Source organism: Anticarsia gemmatalis, chromosome 21 (genome assembly GCF_050436995.1).
Source record: "Anticarsia gemmatalis isolate Benzon Research Colony breed Stoneville strain chromosome 21, ilAntGemm2 primary, whole genome shotgun sequence".
Lineage (NCBI taxonomy): Eukaryota > Metazoa > Arthropoda > Insecta > Lepidoptera > Erebidae > Anticarsia > Anticarsia gemmatalis.
This window is the reverse complement of record NC_134765.1, coordinates 5,496,675-5,513,487: the sequence shown is the minus strand read 5'-3', so window position 1 is coordinate 5,513,487 and position 16,813 is coordinate 5,496,675. Positions and strand designations below refer to the sequence as shown.

General features: G+C 34.4%; 1 protein-coding gene across 1 annotated transcript; it reads right to left on the bottom strand.

Annotated features, from left to right (window-relative positions):
• Window positions 1–967: 967 nt before the first annotated feature.
• LOC142982148 (uncharacterized) lies at window positions 968–15,826 on the bottom strand. The gene is made up of 2 exons (XM_076128503.1): window positions 15,685–15,826; window positions 968–3,067 (listed from the first exon to the last, which is right to left on the bottom strand). Exons 1-2 carry the CDS (start codon window positions 15,721–15,723, stop codon window positions 1,949–1,951), a joined length of 1,158 nt encoding a protein of 385 aa, XP_075984618.1. The 5' UTR covers window positions 15,724–15,826; the 3' UTR covers window positions 968–1,948.
• Between the last annotated feature and the right edge of the window lie 987 nt (window positions 15,827–16,813).

Below are 16,813 nucleotides of genomic sequence, written 5' to 3'. Positions count from 1 at the left end.
GCAGCGTTTTATAATTAAAGAAACTCAAAGTACTGCTTCTTCTCCTAGAGGCACTTATAGGCATATTTTTTTTCCAATCGTAAATATCGAGATAGAAAGAAAATGTTTGGCATTCATCATCACTCACAACAACACTGCTGTTCTCTTTTTCCGACGATGACGACTGTAATAGTGGAGTCGCACAGCCTGAATCGGATATTGGCACCTCATTTGAAATTGTTGCGTTCGAAGTTTCGTCGTTCAGAGTACATATACGGCTTCTATGACGATTCAGTGATATGTATAATGCCATCGGGGACATTTTATTCTCAAGTTCTTCAGACATCTTAGAAAATATTGGGTCGTTATATTTAATGTTGGGAGCTTGTAAGTATTCAGCATGTTTTAGAAATATTTTTTTCTGATTTTCGAAACTTATCAGAGGTTTTCGACCTCTTCCAATTATTACTCTGTAATGCAATAGTTAATTTTTATAGTAGTACGTATTACAGAACCGTAAAAATTGCATTGAACAAATAAAAAAAGAACAAAATATTGTTATTTATTAGCTAAATATACTTACGTTATACTTAGTCACCAGGAAAAACAATAACATTGATAATAGGTACATTATTGCACTGTACTACGTATGCCACACAATAATACGATTAATGTTAAATGACAAACTTAACAAACAAACAGGATTGAATAATCCGAAACTAGGTGCATATTATTATGAGGGTAGTTTAGTAAAATTAACAAAATATGGATAAGGCTGCGTTCGGGAATACCGTGACAACCCTACAGTATGGCAGATTTTCATTGAAACACAAACAGTTGAATATCTTTTAGAGTAAACTGAGAGTACTAAATGTAAAATGGCAAATCTTTAGTAACTTTTCTTTACTAAAACTAGCACAATTTATAGCTTTCTAATCCTTATAAATTCAAAGATATTAACGTTTATAACTTTTCAGAATTGTGTGGATTGAGTGAGCACTTATATTAATTAACTATTACAAAACGTGCTACATTTATGGTTCGCTTTGTATTTTACAAAATCACGTGTATACCTTTTAATAAAACAAGATTTATAACAAAATGAAATTATGGTTTGTTCATAAGAAATCGGGTCCTTTCAAAGTGTGTGAATTGAGTGAGCATATGAAAGTATTTGTAATTTTTTTTTTATACGGCCCTTGGCGATTGATATCTAAAACGACAACTTTATAAAGGTTTTACTAAAGAGTAGTACATAAATCTTACATGAATTCTTCATACGTTCTGAGATTCAGGGTGGTCGTATGTGCGAACTGAGTGAGCATTCATTAACTGATATATCTCATGTTTTATCTTTTTACAAATTGTAAGATTGTTTTTACAATTGTTTCACACCTTTTACTAAATGACTAGTATATATTATTAAATTTTATTTAGGGTGCTCACTCAATTCACACACACACTTCATTTTAAGTATTGCACATTATGCGTATTGTACATTATGCGATTTGCTCTTTTTGCTATTTGCACATTATGCGATTTGTACATTTTAAGTGCCGTGCTCATTTTGCTTGTTGTACATTTTGCTATGAAGGGATTCTAATTCTCTGAGATCACGAAATAGGATGTCCATGCTTCTTTTGACGGTCAAAGATAATACTGACTGTAGTCTATCTATCTGCTAAGAATTTAATAAATCGCAGCACTTCGTTTCATATCTTCAAAATCAATCTTCAAAGCTCTTGTCAGAGTCGCGATTTTTGTAAGTTGAAACATCGAGCTGCTGAGTGAAACACTATTTGATACTAATCTGTGATGTAAACTTAAATGATAGAGTTTTGGTCAATGCAATGTGCAGTGAAACATTAAATTAAATCTCCATAAAATACAGTCTAATCAAATCAAATCTGTAAAACACTTAACATTCGTGAACCCTGAGACAGACTACAGTCAACAAGATTATAACCAACTACTTTTTATCGACTATACTAAATGCATCGTTTAAATTCTGCGGACTGAACGCCAGGTTACTGTTTTTGTAATTCACATACGCCGACGCTGAACCACCAGGAGAGTTATAGAAAGCTTTGTGTGGTGAGAAAGATTGATCATCGTCTACCATCATCGGAGCACTGGCCTGGAAACTCTTCACGAATCGAGCAGGTGGCTCAGCATATTGCCCGCCAACAATAATGTCCGGTTCAGATTCCGGTTTCTTACCACTCAACCACGGTCTATTCGGAATTTTTGCACTAAGTTTGGACGGCTTTTTCTTTTTAGGGTATTTCTTTTCTCTTACGACCGGTTGCGGTTCTTGATAAAATTCCTCTTCTTCACCAGTAGGTTCTGGCTCAACTTCAGGTTTATGTTTGTATACCGACGGCTGCTTCTTTGAATACGCTAGTTGTGCGTCCCAGTTGTTGGTTGCCCACGGTGGGTATGATATGCTGTGGTAGTTGCTACCGAAATTATTTGATTCGTGGAAACTTTGTGGCGCAGAAGAATGCATAGTATCGAATTCATTGTTAAGTTTCAACGGTGCACCGTATGAATCTACAGGTGGCTCTCCATAGCTCTGTTTGTGTCGCTGATAGCTGGTAGCACCTTCTTCGTAATGGACTGGAGGTTCCCCAAAACTAGTGTGTTCAGGGCCAGTTTCTCCATAGGGAGGAGGTACTCTGCCATGTCCGGGCCCAGGTCTTGGTTTTGGCGGAGGTCCATATCTTGGCTTAGAATTTCTTTTGTGATGTTTATTATATGGAGAACGAGCTATGTTGTTAGGCTTTACGTATTTTGGGGCTACATGTTTTGCTTTATGATGTTTATATTTTTTGCCTGGCTTCCTGTTTATTTTTGGAGGTTTGCTGTGACTCTTGTATCTTGGGCGCGTCGGTCCGTACGGTTTGAGAGGCCCATATTTTTGATGAGATATCCTTCTGTAGATCACTTGCGGTTTACGATACGTCCCTTCAGGGCCGCCTATTAGTAATGTTGCATCTCGCTTGCTGATTCTCTTTCCTTCTGGTTGAGATTCTTTCAGTTCGTTCGTTTGTTTGTCGTCTGCTGCCGCACATGCTGCCACTGTTATCTGGAATTTAAAAAGAACTGTAATTAGAGATATTTCTTAGAAATTAATGTAGATCATTGTTTGAACGGTTAAAAAAAAATACATAATAAGTATATGTTCTTTCCATGGATAATACGAACAGATGTCTATTGTGACCAATGAATTTCAAATAACATTTTCGTTCTAAGTACATATTTATTTTTGTCTGTCACTAAAGAGTTACATTTTCATTTTATAATATAAGTTATAATAGTTGTAATTTATTAGAATTAATTAAGTTATGTGTTGATAGCGGAGTTTTTCATTAGGTAATCCCAATATGATGGATGTAGAACGCGGTTGTTGTCGTGACGGTAATGATTTAAGAAAGTATGTGTTTGGTACGCTCGGCGTAAAACTGCGATAAACTGATCTCTCGTTACAGACGAAAGGATTTTACTTATTGGTTATCAAGGATTAACCATTTTGTACTCACTTCTAAAATTGCCATAGAAGTAGCAGTTATCGCATATAAAAAGGGTTTTAAATTATATTAGGTCGGGGAAAAAGTTTCGCATTATAGTATGAACTATGAACTTGTAATAAAATCTTTTTGGTTTCAAGAATAACAAATGAGTACACGGTTCATTAGGTTTCTTTCAGTGAGCTCGTGAGATACCCAAATATCGAGTTTTTTTGTGTAGAAAAAAGATTTTATTACATGTTCATACAAACTATAATGCGAAAAGACTTTTTCGCCGACCTAAACGGTATTTTTAAAATCTTTCTTTACTTTCTGAAAGAGAAAATCTTGCATTCATTTTGTATCTTGGAAAGACTTGTTTTATGAGATATCACACTTTCCAAAATACTTTGGTATATTCAGTTAATGTAGTTGGATGAAATATTAGATGTTTTAATGGAACAAAAATTGTTACAGCAATTGCAGCTTTGCGATAAACAAAACATTGCGTCAACGTGATCATCAAATGATAGAAGTCATAAAAAAAGTTCACGTGTTTAGGTAAATTTTTAAATGTCACCTTTTTATCATGTGACCTAAGAACTAGAATTTAAAATTTCATTAAATAGCAGATAGCCTTGTGTTAAGTTATTCTAGACATATAAAGGTCAAGATAAGTGCTCTCTGGGGACAACAGTCGAAACTCTTTTTTTTTTCTTATGAATTTACTTGTTATTATAGTTCTTTTTTAAAGCGACAAAAGTTGTTTAGTATAGTAGAGTATAGCTATGATTGTTTGAATCAAGCTCAAAGTAAATACTGGATTGACCTTGTTTATTTATATTGTTTTAGTGCATCCACGCCAAAGTTAATTAGAGCTTGAAAAAAGAGTACAATAATATTAGGCGACAGTCATTAACTTCGGCGTCAAATTGTTGTTTTTTTTGTGGCTTGCATCCAGTCAGAATCTTCACGAAACCAGAGATAAGACCAATTGATGCACTGTTTAATGTCTCTCAAAAAGGCAAGAGGAAAAAAAAATCCGATCCTCATATCTTTTAAAACCTTATGTTCCCAATTAAGGATATCCGACATTCAAATAAAGCCCTTACAACTCTTTCTATCTTTATGCAGTTCCCAACCGTCTTTCCTGTATTTTTTTCCAAAACGAAATTATTGATTGCCTGGTGCCTCTAAGACTTTTTATCATTGTCATCTTCTATTAGATTTGACCTGTAACGACTGATTTCTCATCTGACAAAACCATGACATTATCAAGCTCTGACCTCCTCCAGCAATGACAGCACGTCTGCATTACATGCATATTATTAACATTATCATACAAACGTCTTTAAACCAACTGTCATCTTATTAACAGTCGCTCCACAATACTTTCTATGCTAATATTTGATCCCTTGGGTTGAAATATAAATGGATTGCATACAAACGAATATGAAAGTGATTATGGACTGTATCATAAAGCAACATTGCACTATCCCACAGGAATAGCCGAAAGAATATTATTATAGAAGTTACTTTTATACTCAGGGTTATTAGAAGGTAGGTTGAAAAAGTCTACAGTTTTTGTTAACCTATTTTCTTTACAATTATCACTGGACATTTATGGTCTCGGACTTAAAACCCGGAAGGGCAAACCTTTTTTGGTTCCATGTGATTCCAAACCTGGAGGCCTGAGTTTTCCGAAAAATAAACATTCTACGCAAGGAGGCGCTCGCGTCAACTGACGGAGTAGATGTCGATTCGTTTAACGGTTGGTGCAACTACATACATATAAAAGCTTTAACTATCTGCTGTTATTGCGTCCAAAGTTTTGGTATTTTTGCCCAACAATAGGACGGTGTGGAAAGTAACGATGATGCGTAAATCATCGTATATGGATCTACTTTCTCACGCGTGCTAAGTTAATATGTGTAATCTGTAGTGTCGTATTCCGATGGCAGGTGGCGTGACTGTGCAGATAATGGACTAGATTTCCTAATGTGGTAATGAAATGAAGAGTGCCGTACTTTGGTTGAATATTAAATGGCATACTAATGAGTAGGTAAGGAGGTCTGAGATGGATTCATGTAGGTGAGGTAGATGTGATGCTCTGTGGCCATATTATTGGAAACTGTTTTTATTTTATTTTTGCTATATTTGATTATAGCTATTCATGAAACGCTTTTTGATAGTTTCGGGACGGATCAGCCTTCGTCCGACTTTTTACTCCAAGCAGTTCAAGTAAGTATGACATGTAATGTAAAAGTCGTAAAAAAGAGAGCGAGAGTGTTTCAGCAGAAAGTCGAGGATATTGGCCAAACCTGCGGCGTAGTTAAATTCTGCTACCTTAGTTTTGTCTTTTGAATATGCAATGAAGTAAAGCCTGTATTTTAAACAAATCACATAATCCCACTGTTCATACATATTTCATTCGAAGAAAGTGTTTGTACGACCTTGAGATGACAGTGAAAGATGAAACTCGTATTATAACCGTTACAAAGTTTTTTTTATGGTTCGTTTCAAACGGGTTCTTGAGTTTGAACTTGATATCCACACATTGCATTATCTGAGTTTCAAATTTTGGAGACTTTTCTTAAAGTTAATTTCGTATAGAAATTGTGGCATATCCGGTATTTTGGTTTGAAAGAAATTCGCGCAGGGTGGTTATGTTGTTTGGTCTTTGTTTATTATAAAAGTTGGTTTACCTCTATTTTCCCCACTTGGCCCTGAGTTGAGCCTTTAAATCAATTGTCCAATCAGTTAGATTTGCATTGTATTCTTATCTATTTTTTTTGTTTAAGGTGGGTACTAACTTAAGCTAACGTGCTTTTTTCGATCACCAGATACAAATTTCTGAAGCGAGTTTAAAGGATTCAAAACGAAAACATCCAATCAACTTTGACGATATTTTAGAATTAATTGCTTTTAGTGTCTTTTGAAAATCAATCAAGGTTAACTATTTTTAGTATTTTATAAAAGTCATATGCAGAGATTTATAAAATCTCTTTTCAATTTGCATCTGACTTTGATGCTAGACTTGAAGGTTAGATTCCAGCAATCCTATAACGTATCTTGATCCATAAAAAGTCCAGTGCATTTAAATGTGCTAACGAAAGCTTATAAACTTACTACAATCAAATCGAAGTAAACCGTAAATCAATGTAAACAGTGTTTTCTATGCTATAAATAGAGCCTTGGCATGACACATATGTAAACCTACTACGGACGTCTGGAAGCTTAAAGACGGAACACATTCGTAGTCGAAGTTCGAAGAGCAAAATATATTATGTTAAAAAATATATGAAAAAATATGATTATATTGTCAAATTTTTGTTAACCTTAGAAATAAATACCTCACAGGAATTGTACGTTGTTTACAAAATTACCGTTATTTATGTACAAAATGGATAGTTAACACCAAATTGTAACAATGCCAAATATATTCAGATATTTCGCGCATGACAAAACATGTGGAACGTGTAAGTAACTACACGTGCCGTCATTGAAACTGCAGCATCATGTGAGATGACAGGATATGAGAAAGTAATAGGATTTTGAACGAATTTGCTCGTATTTGCCTGCATATTGTTAACACGATCTTGTCGATGTGTTTAGCAGGATAAATTTGGCTTCAATCAACTCAGTAAAGTAACCGAGAACTGGTAAAAGAGGGTAGTTACTTTCGTTGGAAACATGGGTGTGAGTTAAGTATTGGTCCTTGGAAACTTTTCAGGTTTAGATAATCAATTTTAAGAAAAAACTGAGACCTGTCGGTAAACTTTTCATGGCTTCCAGGTCAAATTAGTAACTTGAAATATCAATGTTACTTACCTAAAATCGCGCTTTTTTCCCACAGTAGGCAGAGCCCAGAGAAGGACAGTGTAATTTTCATCGAAATAAAGATATTGGTATTTTTAGTTCAATCCACAGTCACACTATTTTCAAAAGCACGTGAGTCTGTCAACGTTTCACCTTCCCCTCTCTCCACAACTCGACACCGACATCCGTTGCTTTATTCTCGTAATGTCATAGGCGTGGTGTGCGGTGTCCCTAACACGAGCCGTTTCTGAGATGAAACGGAAATGACGAACACACAAGTTCATTGACGCTTATGTAACCGCAGAATGTTTCCTTGATGTTAGGAACTTTGATTGGGAAAGCGACTTGTCATATGGTGTGGGATTCGATTCTGCTTTGTCATGTTATCATGATCGTAGATACGTGGACCTACTTATTTCTACTTATTCTGTTTAGCGGTTTAGGCGTAGTGAATGTTTCCGCAGCGAACGCATTTCAGGTTTTTTTTGGTTATTTCTAACCATTGCAAATATTCCAACATGTGAAGATACACATAGACCCAGACTCAGATATGTAATTGAACAAAAGACTGTTTTTTACACAGGATTAGTAATTTGTCTTTCCAGTATTCTGTACAATCGGTACTATTGAGGCCCGAGAGCTTGACATTTTAAATTGTTTCTATGGCACCCGCTAGAGGCGCTGATCGGATTTTCTTACACAATAATTTGATAGCTACCCGGTTGTCGGTAGTCGATAGTGGTAAAGAATCGCGGTACTGTATCAGAACTTGAACTCACGATACTTCATACCGCTAACCACACGCTCTATTGTTATAAAAGGCAACAAAAAAGAAAGAATATTAATGGAGTTCCGCTAAATGCGAACTGCACATTAGTTTAATTGCAAGTTATGGTTGATTAGTTAACACAACACGTAAATTACAGTAGCAGTCAATATGTACATTATGGGAAATTGTCTTATTGTTCAAAGCATGGGACTTTTCACTTCCCCTGAGAAATGCCTCATAAGGTTCATACATAGCACTGCGATGCCATGTTGCATTGTAAACGAGCTTACACGATGCTTCGCAAGTATTTGCGAATAGATTAGTACAGAGAAGGAAATGCAATCTCACGAGACTATACAGGCAGAGAGTCTCGCTAGAACAAGATCTCGAGGGATAATATTGTCTTCCCCGGCCTAGGGAATTCTGGCTGTGTTAAGTCATGTAAGCTCTGATTAGTAATATAGTATTTTGTCTCAGTCACTCATATACAGTTTCGAAATTGATTGAAAGTGTGAAAACACTTTATGACTTACCAGAGCTTAGACGCCGACGTTTATTATAAAGACTAGTTACGAACTTACGAGTTACTATTTTATTACATTCACGAAGTTGTATCGTAACAATCGCGTTGGGGATTCGCACATAATTTCTGTATTGTGTTTGCACCCTTATTGTCCACCGGGAATGCCCAGTTATTGTCACTGGTTAATAATTAAACATGCACTGCATTGCATTAACTTTCATTGGTGAAAGTAAGAGAATGCAAGTTGATTAGAAGTCTGTAAAGAACCATTAGGATAACTTAACTTTTGTTTTCTTACAGAATATTTAAAAAAAAAGTCTTCGAAAAACGATTAGTATAAAATGTAGTTATATTCAACAATGCAACTTTTATGTTTTTTTTGGAAATCGTATTCGTTAAGATATTAAATTAGTAATAAAGTATTAAAGAAACCTGTGGTTGACGTTTTCGAAAATGAGAGTTTTATTATATTCAACTAAAATAAATAAATTTAAGATGAGTGACAAAATGTAATGAAAATCTCTTCTGAATCTGAAAGCGAATATAGTGGAATCATTTCCCTGGTCTCTGCCTGCACTATGGAAAGGAAGCCTGATTGTATTTATTTTATTTTATGTACCTATGTATGTAATATTTAATTTAGTCTGTCGTCTAGACTTATTTATTTATTTATTTCAAACTTTATATACAGGACCGTATAAAGGCGGACTTAATGCCAAGGGAATTTTCTGCCAGACTTACCTCAACGCATCTAATAATTTATTTCGCGGGAATTCGAATTGTAATATTTGTAATAATAATCGCGTGCAAAAAATCTAAATGTTTATATAACATTATGATTAACACTTATTTAATTATTTATAAATATTTGCAAGATTATCCAACATGTTTGACCAATACCCGTTTATTTGAGAGAATGAGAAAACGAAAGTACTTTTGATTATGTTGAACGAATCAAGTTAAATAAGAGATACACGGAATAATTCAATTTTTACTACAAAATAATTATTTAGTCATAGTTGATTAATCTTTTTTAAGATTTAGTTTGTTGTTGTTTGAACAGTTTGTACAGAGGAAAAAAGATCTAGTCTCCTCGACATGTTTTTCAAAAACGACTCATTCTGATTTGACAGAATTTTGTAAGAGCGCGGGTGTGTTAGTATGTTTGTGTTTCTTTCACTTTAAAACAGCTGATGAAGCTTCGGCAGGGTTATAGATTACGGACCAGAAAAGGCAAAATTTTGCAGTAAACAACCACGTGAGTAAAATCACGACCTAAAATAGTACTTGTTAAGCCAACTCTACCAACCGATCAATTTATTCCTATTTATTATTAATCTTAGATATATGTAAGACTGGACATCTAAACAGTTTAACATTCTTATCAAAAATTCCGCGAGCTAAGTTAGTAGGTACTTGTTCGAAATGAATTTATTTCTTCTTTCTTTTTAAAAAGACAACTCCCGCACTAAGAATTGCTCTTGTGTCGCGGGGACTTTTATAAACATACAAACAACGGACACAAAGCATAACACTTAACTCGTAACAATTATTTGTGGATTACACAAATAACTGCTCCGTGTGGGAATCGAACTCACGACCTCCCGACGCAGTGGTATCGGGCGTGGCGACCTAAACCACTGCGGCACGGAGGCAGTCAAATTCTATTTATTTATAATCTTATATGCAACACTGGACGAAACAGATTCACATCAAAAATTCTTGTTCAATATAGTCATACCGATATAATTCGATAAACGTTTAACTCAACACTTTCGATGAGTGAAAACGTTTACGTCTACGGTTAACCGGTTCATATTACACACGTGGTTGAGCAATCACAGCTTTCGGTTAATTGTGGTTAATTGATAGCAACCAGACAGATAGTTAGACAGAAATGTGAGATATGGAATTCACCTGACTTGGTGATTCTTAATATTTTACGAAGTGTCTAGTTGTACTTACTGTGAATATTCGAAGTTTGTTTGCAAAGAGCTCGGTCAAAGCTCGCGCGTTCAAACGAACAAACAAACTTCAGCTTTATAATATATAATAAAAGTATAGATTAAATAATATAAGCCCAAATCGCAATAAACCTAAATTAAAAGTATCTTCTACTCAAGCCATAGTAGGTATTGCCACGGATCTCCGTGATATTTCTAATATCTATTAGTAATATCCCTTTTTGGAGTCTAATGGAGTCTTTTAAACTTTAGACGATAAGGATCAAATTGGGCTTTAAATAAATTAGAGGGTCTTCTAACAAAATTCATAAACTTGCGCAGTTGTAAGTCGTTGTAACAGCATCATTAATCATAATTATGGGATTATTTAACGATTATATAGTTAAGAAGATGAAGTATAATCAGATTATCGTATTATAACTAAGACCATAGAATATGTGACGATGTTGCGAAAGTCTGTGGTGATACTACGTTAAGAAAGTGGATCAAATCCATGGTAATTTTATCTGTATAAAATATTATACGCGTGTAAAAGTTATATTATAATTACATGCATATATATGTTATGCAAATCACGCAGTGCTCAAAAGCGACATACGAGATGGAACATCGTTGTAGAGACCTTCGTCTATCCCAAAGAATGATGTTGATAAAAACTGAACATGTTGACGATTAATTCATGAAATACTAACTTTTGAAATAAGTTGCCAACTGTTTATTCGCCGAGATATGCTTCTGCAATTGTCTAAAAGATAACGAGCTTTATACGATTGGCTTTGCACAAGTATAGTAAACAATCCCTACTTCCATGGCCTTATGACAGAAATGTTCTTAGAGTTATGATTTAGCTAGTTAGATAACATAGCTCATAAGCTTCCAATTTACAGAGATAAATGAATGGCATTTTAACAAAACAAAAAGATACAACCATAAAGACATTAGGAGCATAAACACCAGCTTATGTTTTTTGTCATCATGATCACTACATTTAGGGATAATCTCTTAATCATATTAAGCTTCACACGGGCACAATAAGAAGTGGTAACAATCATAATACTTGTGGGAAAATGTCGCATGTTTGAACACAATTACTTAATCATGATCTTGAAAAAGGTCGGGTGAAATATTCGCCTCCGGAAAGCATAATACACATACCGATATGAATGAATGTGGAAGAAGTATACTTCAATTTGAAGAATTTGGGTACAATATTTTGACAGCAGCTAATGAATTTGTGACAAATGTTATTGTTCAGTGTATTAATATGGTTTCACCGAGAGAAATAAAGATATGGTAAGAGATTGGTGGTCAACGAACATATGCAAAGAAGATAAAATTGTTCACGATAACAAGCTATAATTCCGATACATATATTTAGCTATCGTAGCCGAAACGTTAAAAATAAATGGATGAGGTCTTGCAGTCGCGTTATTCCCAGCCTGTATGAGTTAAGTGAGTACTTATACATTATAAACCAGACGATTTAACTCAGCATTAGGCATACCTACCGACAATTTAAGTCGTAGATCTCAAGCCCAAGGACACGCTTTGTAATCATGGCATAGGTGACTCGATTTACGGTCAGTGTAGTGGTCACTTGACACCACAATTCTGACCCACGGCTTGCAACTAGGACAGATGATGTATGAACGATATCTGATAGTCTCCGGTTTTCACTCTCGTAATACGAGATCGACTTATAGAAATTAGGTGGATATATTGTGCTCTATTTAAGATGTGACGAAGTATTTTATGCATTTGCTGAAGTTATAGAACTCATAGGTTGAATAATAAGTTTGCCTATTTATGACGAAACATAGTTCCTTAATTCTGGATCTGTCATCGATTTTGGTGTTCTCATTGAATATTGAAATACGCCCTATAACGGTGTTTATCTGGTAGCAAATTGCTTGCCGATAAAGTATTCTTGACATTGGGTAAAACGCAGGACTCTTTGGAATTAAAAAACCGGGGATATTTTATTGCCATTAGGTAATTTTCAATTAGTATTCATCCAAGGAAACGTACAGCTTTCTATCTTCCAAGACTTGCACAAAACTTGACTATACAACCACGTAAAACAACAATATTCCGCAAGAAAGTCTTATTGATATGAGTTGCCCTTTGCCACTGGTAAAAACTACCGATGGTTAATAAGAATTCTTTTAAAGGTACTTAAAAGTCATTTCGCTACAAGCAGTTAATGGTATAATGATTGATGATGGCGTTAGGTCACCATTCATATGTCTTGCATACATTTAAAGGTTCATTGAAAGTAGAAACAATAATTGTCGTATTCTGGATATTAGTTCCGAATGTGTTGTAGCTTAAATGCTTAGGACTTGAGCGGTGTGTCGTTAAATACTGAGGAATCAAAGATTGTTTTTTAAGGCCTTCCTTAATTTACCTGATAAAATCATAGAATAAAGCTAGTTATATTTTTGTCTGCTCAGAAAACTAACACGTTTTTCTGCAGTGCACCATAATCCTGTTCGGTAAGAAATTGATTTATGGAAATTCTTTTCCATGTTTTTCTGCATTCCTCTAAGGAAAATGTTTTTCTTTTTGCGTTGGTAGCAGTATCTAATTAAATTTTATTAGGTAAGCGAAATTATGTGGTTTTTCTTAACTCAGGGCTATTATAAAAGCTTGTTTGGAGTAAAAACGTAATGTTAGAACCACTTTCGTTGAGATATGTCAAAGACCTTCCAGTGGTTTGAACGACAAGTTTGATCAATAACAGGAACGAGCTAGGAATAAATATGAGACTTTTTGGAGCTTGCCTTTTTCTAATGGCAGGCATCTCTATTTGACAACTTCTCTTCAGGTAGTCTTTACTTCTTACTACTACTTTCTTTACTAGGATATGATAGGAGGGAAGGTTTGCCTTTTCATGAGGTGAGTACTTCATCAAGTGAAGTACTACCCAGCGGAAAAAATACTTTATAATGTTAGCTAATTTGCAAGTCGAACCTAAGACTTTTAAACCTTTATTCGCAGTGTCGCTTGTGTCACCAAGGCAGTTCTGAACTAGATTTGATTGAAAAATATAACCTCACAAGGCCGCCAGTCCATCAAAATTCATAATTAAAATTCTCGATGATTCATCACTTTACTAAGCTTGCAAAAATGTTGATATTTTCTAAACAATTATCTCACAAAAATCACTTTTTATTAACTTTCAAAAATACCGGTTTTGTTGAGACTATGTGTGAGCGGAATTCTAACACTGACATCGTTTTGGCGAATTTTATAACTATTTTGTTCTACATTTCTTTCATCCGGTCATTAAGAGGCCGTGTATAATTTTTTTGTTGAAGGACCATTGAAATATCCGTTATTGTTCCACTGCTGGATCTAGCTCTCATTACATATTTCTAAAAATATTTTTCTTCCTTTGCTGTTCTAGAACCGTAACGGGTACCGAATTATAGTCGTAGAACCTATCCTGTGTAGAGTCTGTAGTACGGAAACGTACTACTTTAACTAGTTCTATTCAGAGACGAGCAGTTGTCTATTGAACTAGCTATACTTTTTAAAATACTACGGAAATAAAATCAATGTTGCAAAGATTCTCCCTGTAAACTAATAATATCGTTTTAGTAATATTGGTAAAGAAACCGACATTATTGAGGGAAAGCGTTAACCTGCAACCAAACTTCATGATATCCAACAGTAATTAACAGATTATTCGCTACATTACTAAAACACTTCACTGTACTAATCTTCAACAAAAAAAGAATAACATTCAATGTCAATGCACTTCAGTTTGTCATTCCTATTACTTACATGCTTTCGTCGATAAGAAACTCCGCATCGATAAATAAATCGATAAAAAATCGACACGATAACGCTCGATGCTAGAAATGTACACGTAATTTACTATATGCATCGATAATTGGTTTGTATCGATTGTTTCGATTCATCGGTATGCTTCTTTGTTGGTTTATTGAACTTTGTGTTGACCATGCATGCAGGAAGATAATGCCTTTAGTTTGTTTTATTCAAACTTTTAATTATTACTGCAATTTTAGGTTTGTTATACAAGTTTTGGTAGCTTTTCCTAAGTTAAATAATAAAAATTATTAACAATAACTTATTTAAACTCGTGTTTATCGTCTAAATTGTAATCTTCCTACCGTTTGTAATATGTACCTACGCAAAATTGTTTTAAGTTTAGCCGTAGACACCTACGATTTCCTGGGTATCTTTTTGGTGGTAAATTCAGCTTCTACAATCAAAAATTGATGTGTAGGTACTCATCTGGTATATTCAAAATCATATTTCAAATTTCAGAGTCCCAATTTCTTTCCCGGAAACCGTAATTACGTCTCCAATCAGCTTAAATAACAGTTATATGTACCTCTTATATATCTTACATATTATACTCTCATCTACAGACTAATTGATTGGACTGAGTTTTCCCAGTTTTTTCTGAAGAAAATCTTGGAGAGTAACAGCATCGAAGCACGCGCTAAATGGCTATAAATCTTGACCATTTAAAGATTTAAGTGCCGTTATACAGGAGACGTGTAACTGTTTTCTTGTTTGAATATACTCGTAGATCAGATAGTTTTATTGAAGGTGAAACTGCATTGTTCAGTTTATGAGCACAATTACTGCTGGATTGACAAATAGGCACGTGTTATATGAGAGGTTTGTAATTGATTTATTTGATTGGATGTGCGAAATTTTAGTAATTTGTTAATGTGAAAAGTACAGTCGTATAATTGTGGGGTTAATATAAAAATTAGGGTTCAACAAGTAATATAAAATATATTTTTGGTTTCCTGATTTTTGGTAACCAAAAAAGAATAGTAGAATAAATATTATTTGAATGAAAAAAAATATTATTGTGAAAATTGTTTTGTGATTTGACAGTGATTTTTTTGTGAAAATCATGAATTTTATAAAAAATATTGATTATGTCTGTTATTTTTTACAACAATTTTGTAATTTCAATTTATGTCTCTCTATAATGTCAGCAAATACAAATAGGTATTAAATATTCAAATCACTTCATTCAAAACTACCCGACACAAAAATAATTCGGGAATCGAACCCGCTACGACCGAACACTTTCAGCAACACAATAAAAAAAAATTCAAAAGGTACACTCACCGTCATAAATACATAACACAAAACATTAGTAAACTGCATGATCACTTCACAAGTATACTCGTAGAATAGAAATTATAATTTAACACTCTTGTCGTGTGGCGGCGTCGAAAGCTCGCCACCTAGTGGTTTGTGCTAGCAGATTGCTTGCGAGTAACCAACTGTGACCGAATATATTGAGCTGATGATACCTCATGTGTGTTTTTTTGTTTTACTCTTCTTTGGTAAGAAACTGCCGCGTTCGTTTTTCCTTTATCTTTTTTTAGAACTGATTGAATTATTCACTGTTTTGCTTCCAAATCTTGGAGATTAATACATTTGTAAAGAACTGCAGTAAATTCTAATTAAGACTAGTTTAGGCGACGATTAGATTGTGATCGTTTCTGTACGTGTAGAAAGATTTCCCGTGATAATAAGTATCACACTTTAGCACATAACTACGTGGCTGGAACGGTGGTAGTGAAAATACTTGCAAGGCTTTCAACCTTTTTCTTTATCCAAAATACTCATACTGCAGCTCAATTTAGCCGATGTGCTGACCTCAAAGTCTGGTCCATATTTGTATAATCTATGTTCTAGACTTTATCTTACTCCGGAAAGAGACCCATACCCAGCATACGGTTTGGGTAAAAAATCTACATATGTGTGTAAAAACATCTCTACGTAAATCTTCATATCATCGGCGCACGCGCAGCTCTCACTGACTTTGTTTATTTATTGTCAAGTCTGAAACAAACACTCATATCCAATGGGTTAAACAATATATTAATTCTATGCACCTTTCAGACAAAGGAGTTTATAGTTCAAACGATATTGACATTGACGTAATATATAAGGATTTATTTATTAACATCGGGTAGGTAGGATAAGTTTGAAAAGGTCTAACGTCATTTATTTAGTAGGTATCCATTAGTTACCAATTAGAAACAGGTAAATACTAACTGGTCTTTTAAAGATCAATGACTTATTAAAGTCTGAAAAAAATCTCTGTTGAATATAATTAAATGTTTTCTGTAACGTTCATTGCTATGGCAGAAAATAACTGTAAAAGTTAAGTCGAAAGGTATCTTATCCTAGTATAGCGTTTGTATACTATAATCAAATTATAACTTTAGCGCCAAATTGGAAGGTA

Bases quoted from the DNA above. Each gene is read 5' to 3' on its own strand.
- LOC142982148 (XM_076128503.1), bottom strand. From the start codon at position 15,723: ATGCAGTTTACTAATGTTTTGTGTTATGTATTTATGACG. The intron at 3,068-15,684 runs GTGAGTGTACCT...TTTAAATTCCAG, and splicing joins TGTGTTATGTATTTATGACG to ATAACAGTGGCAGCATGTGC.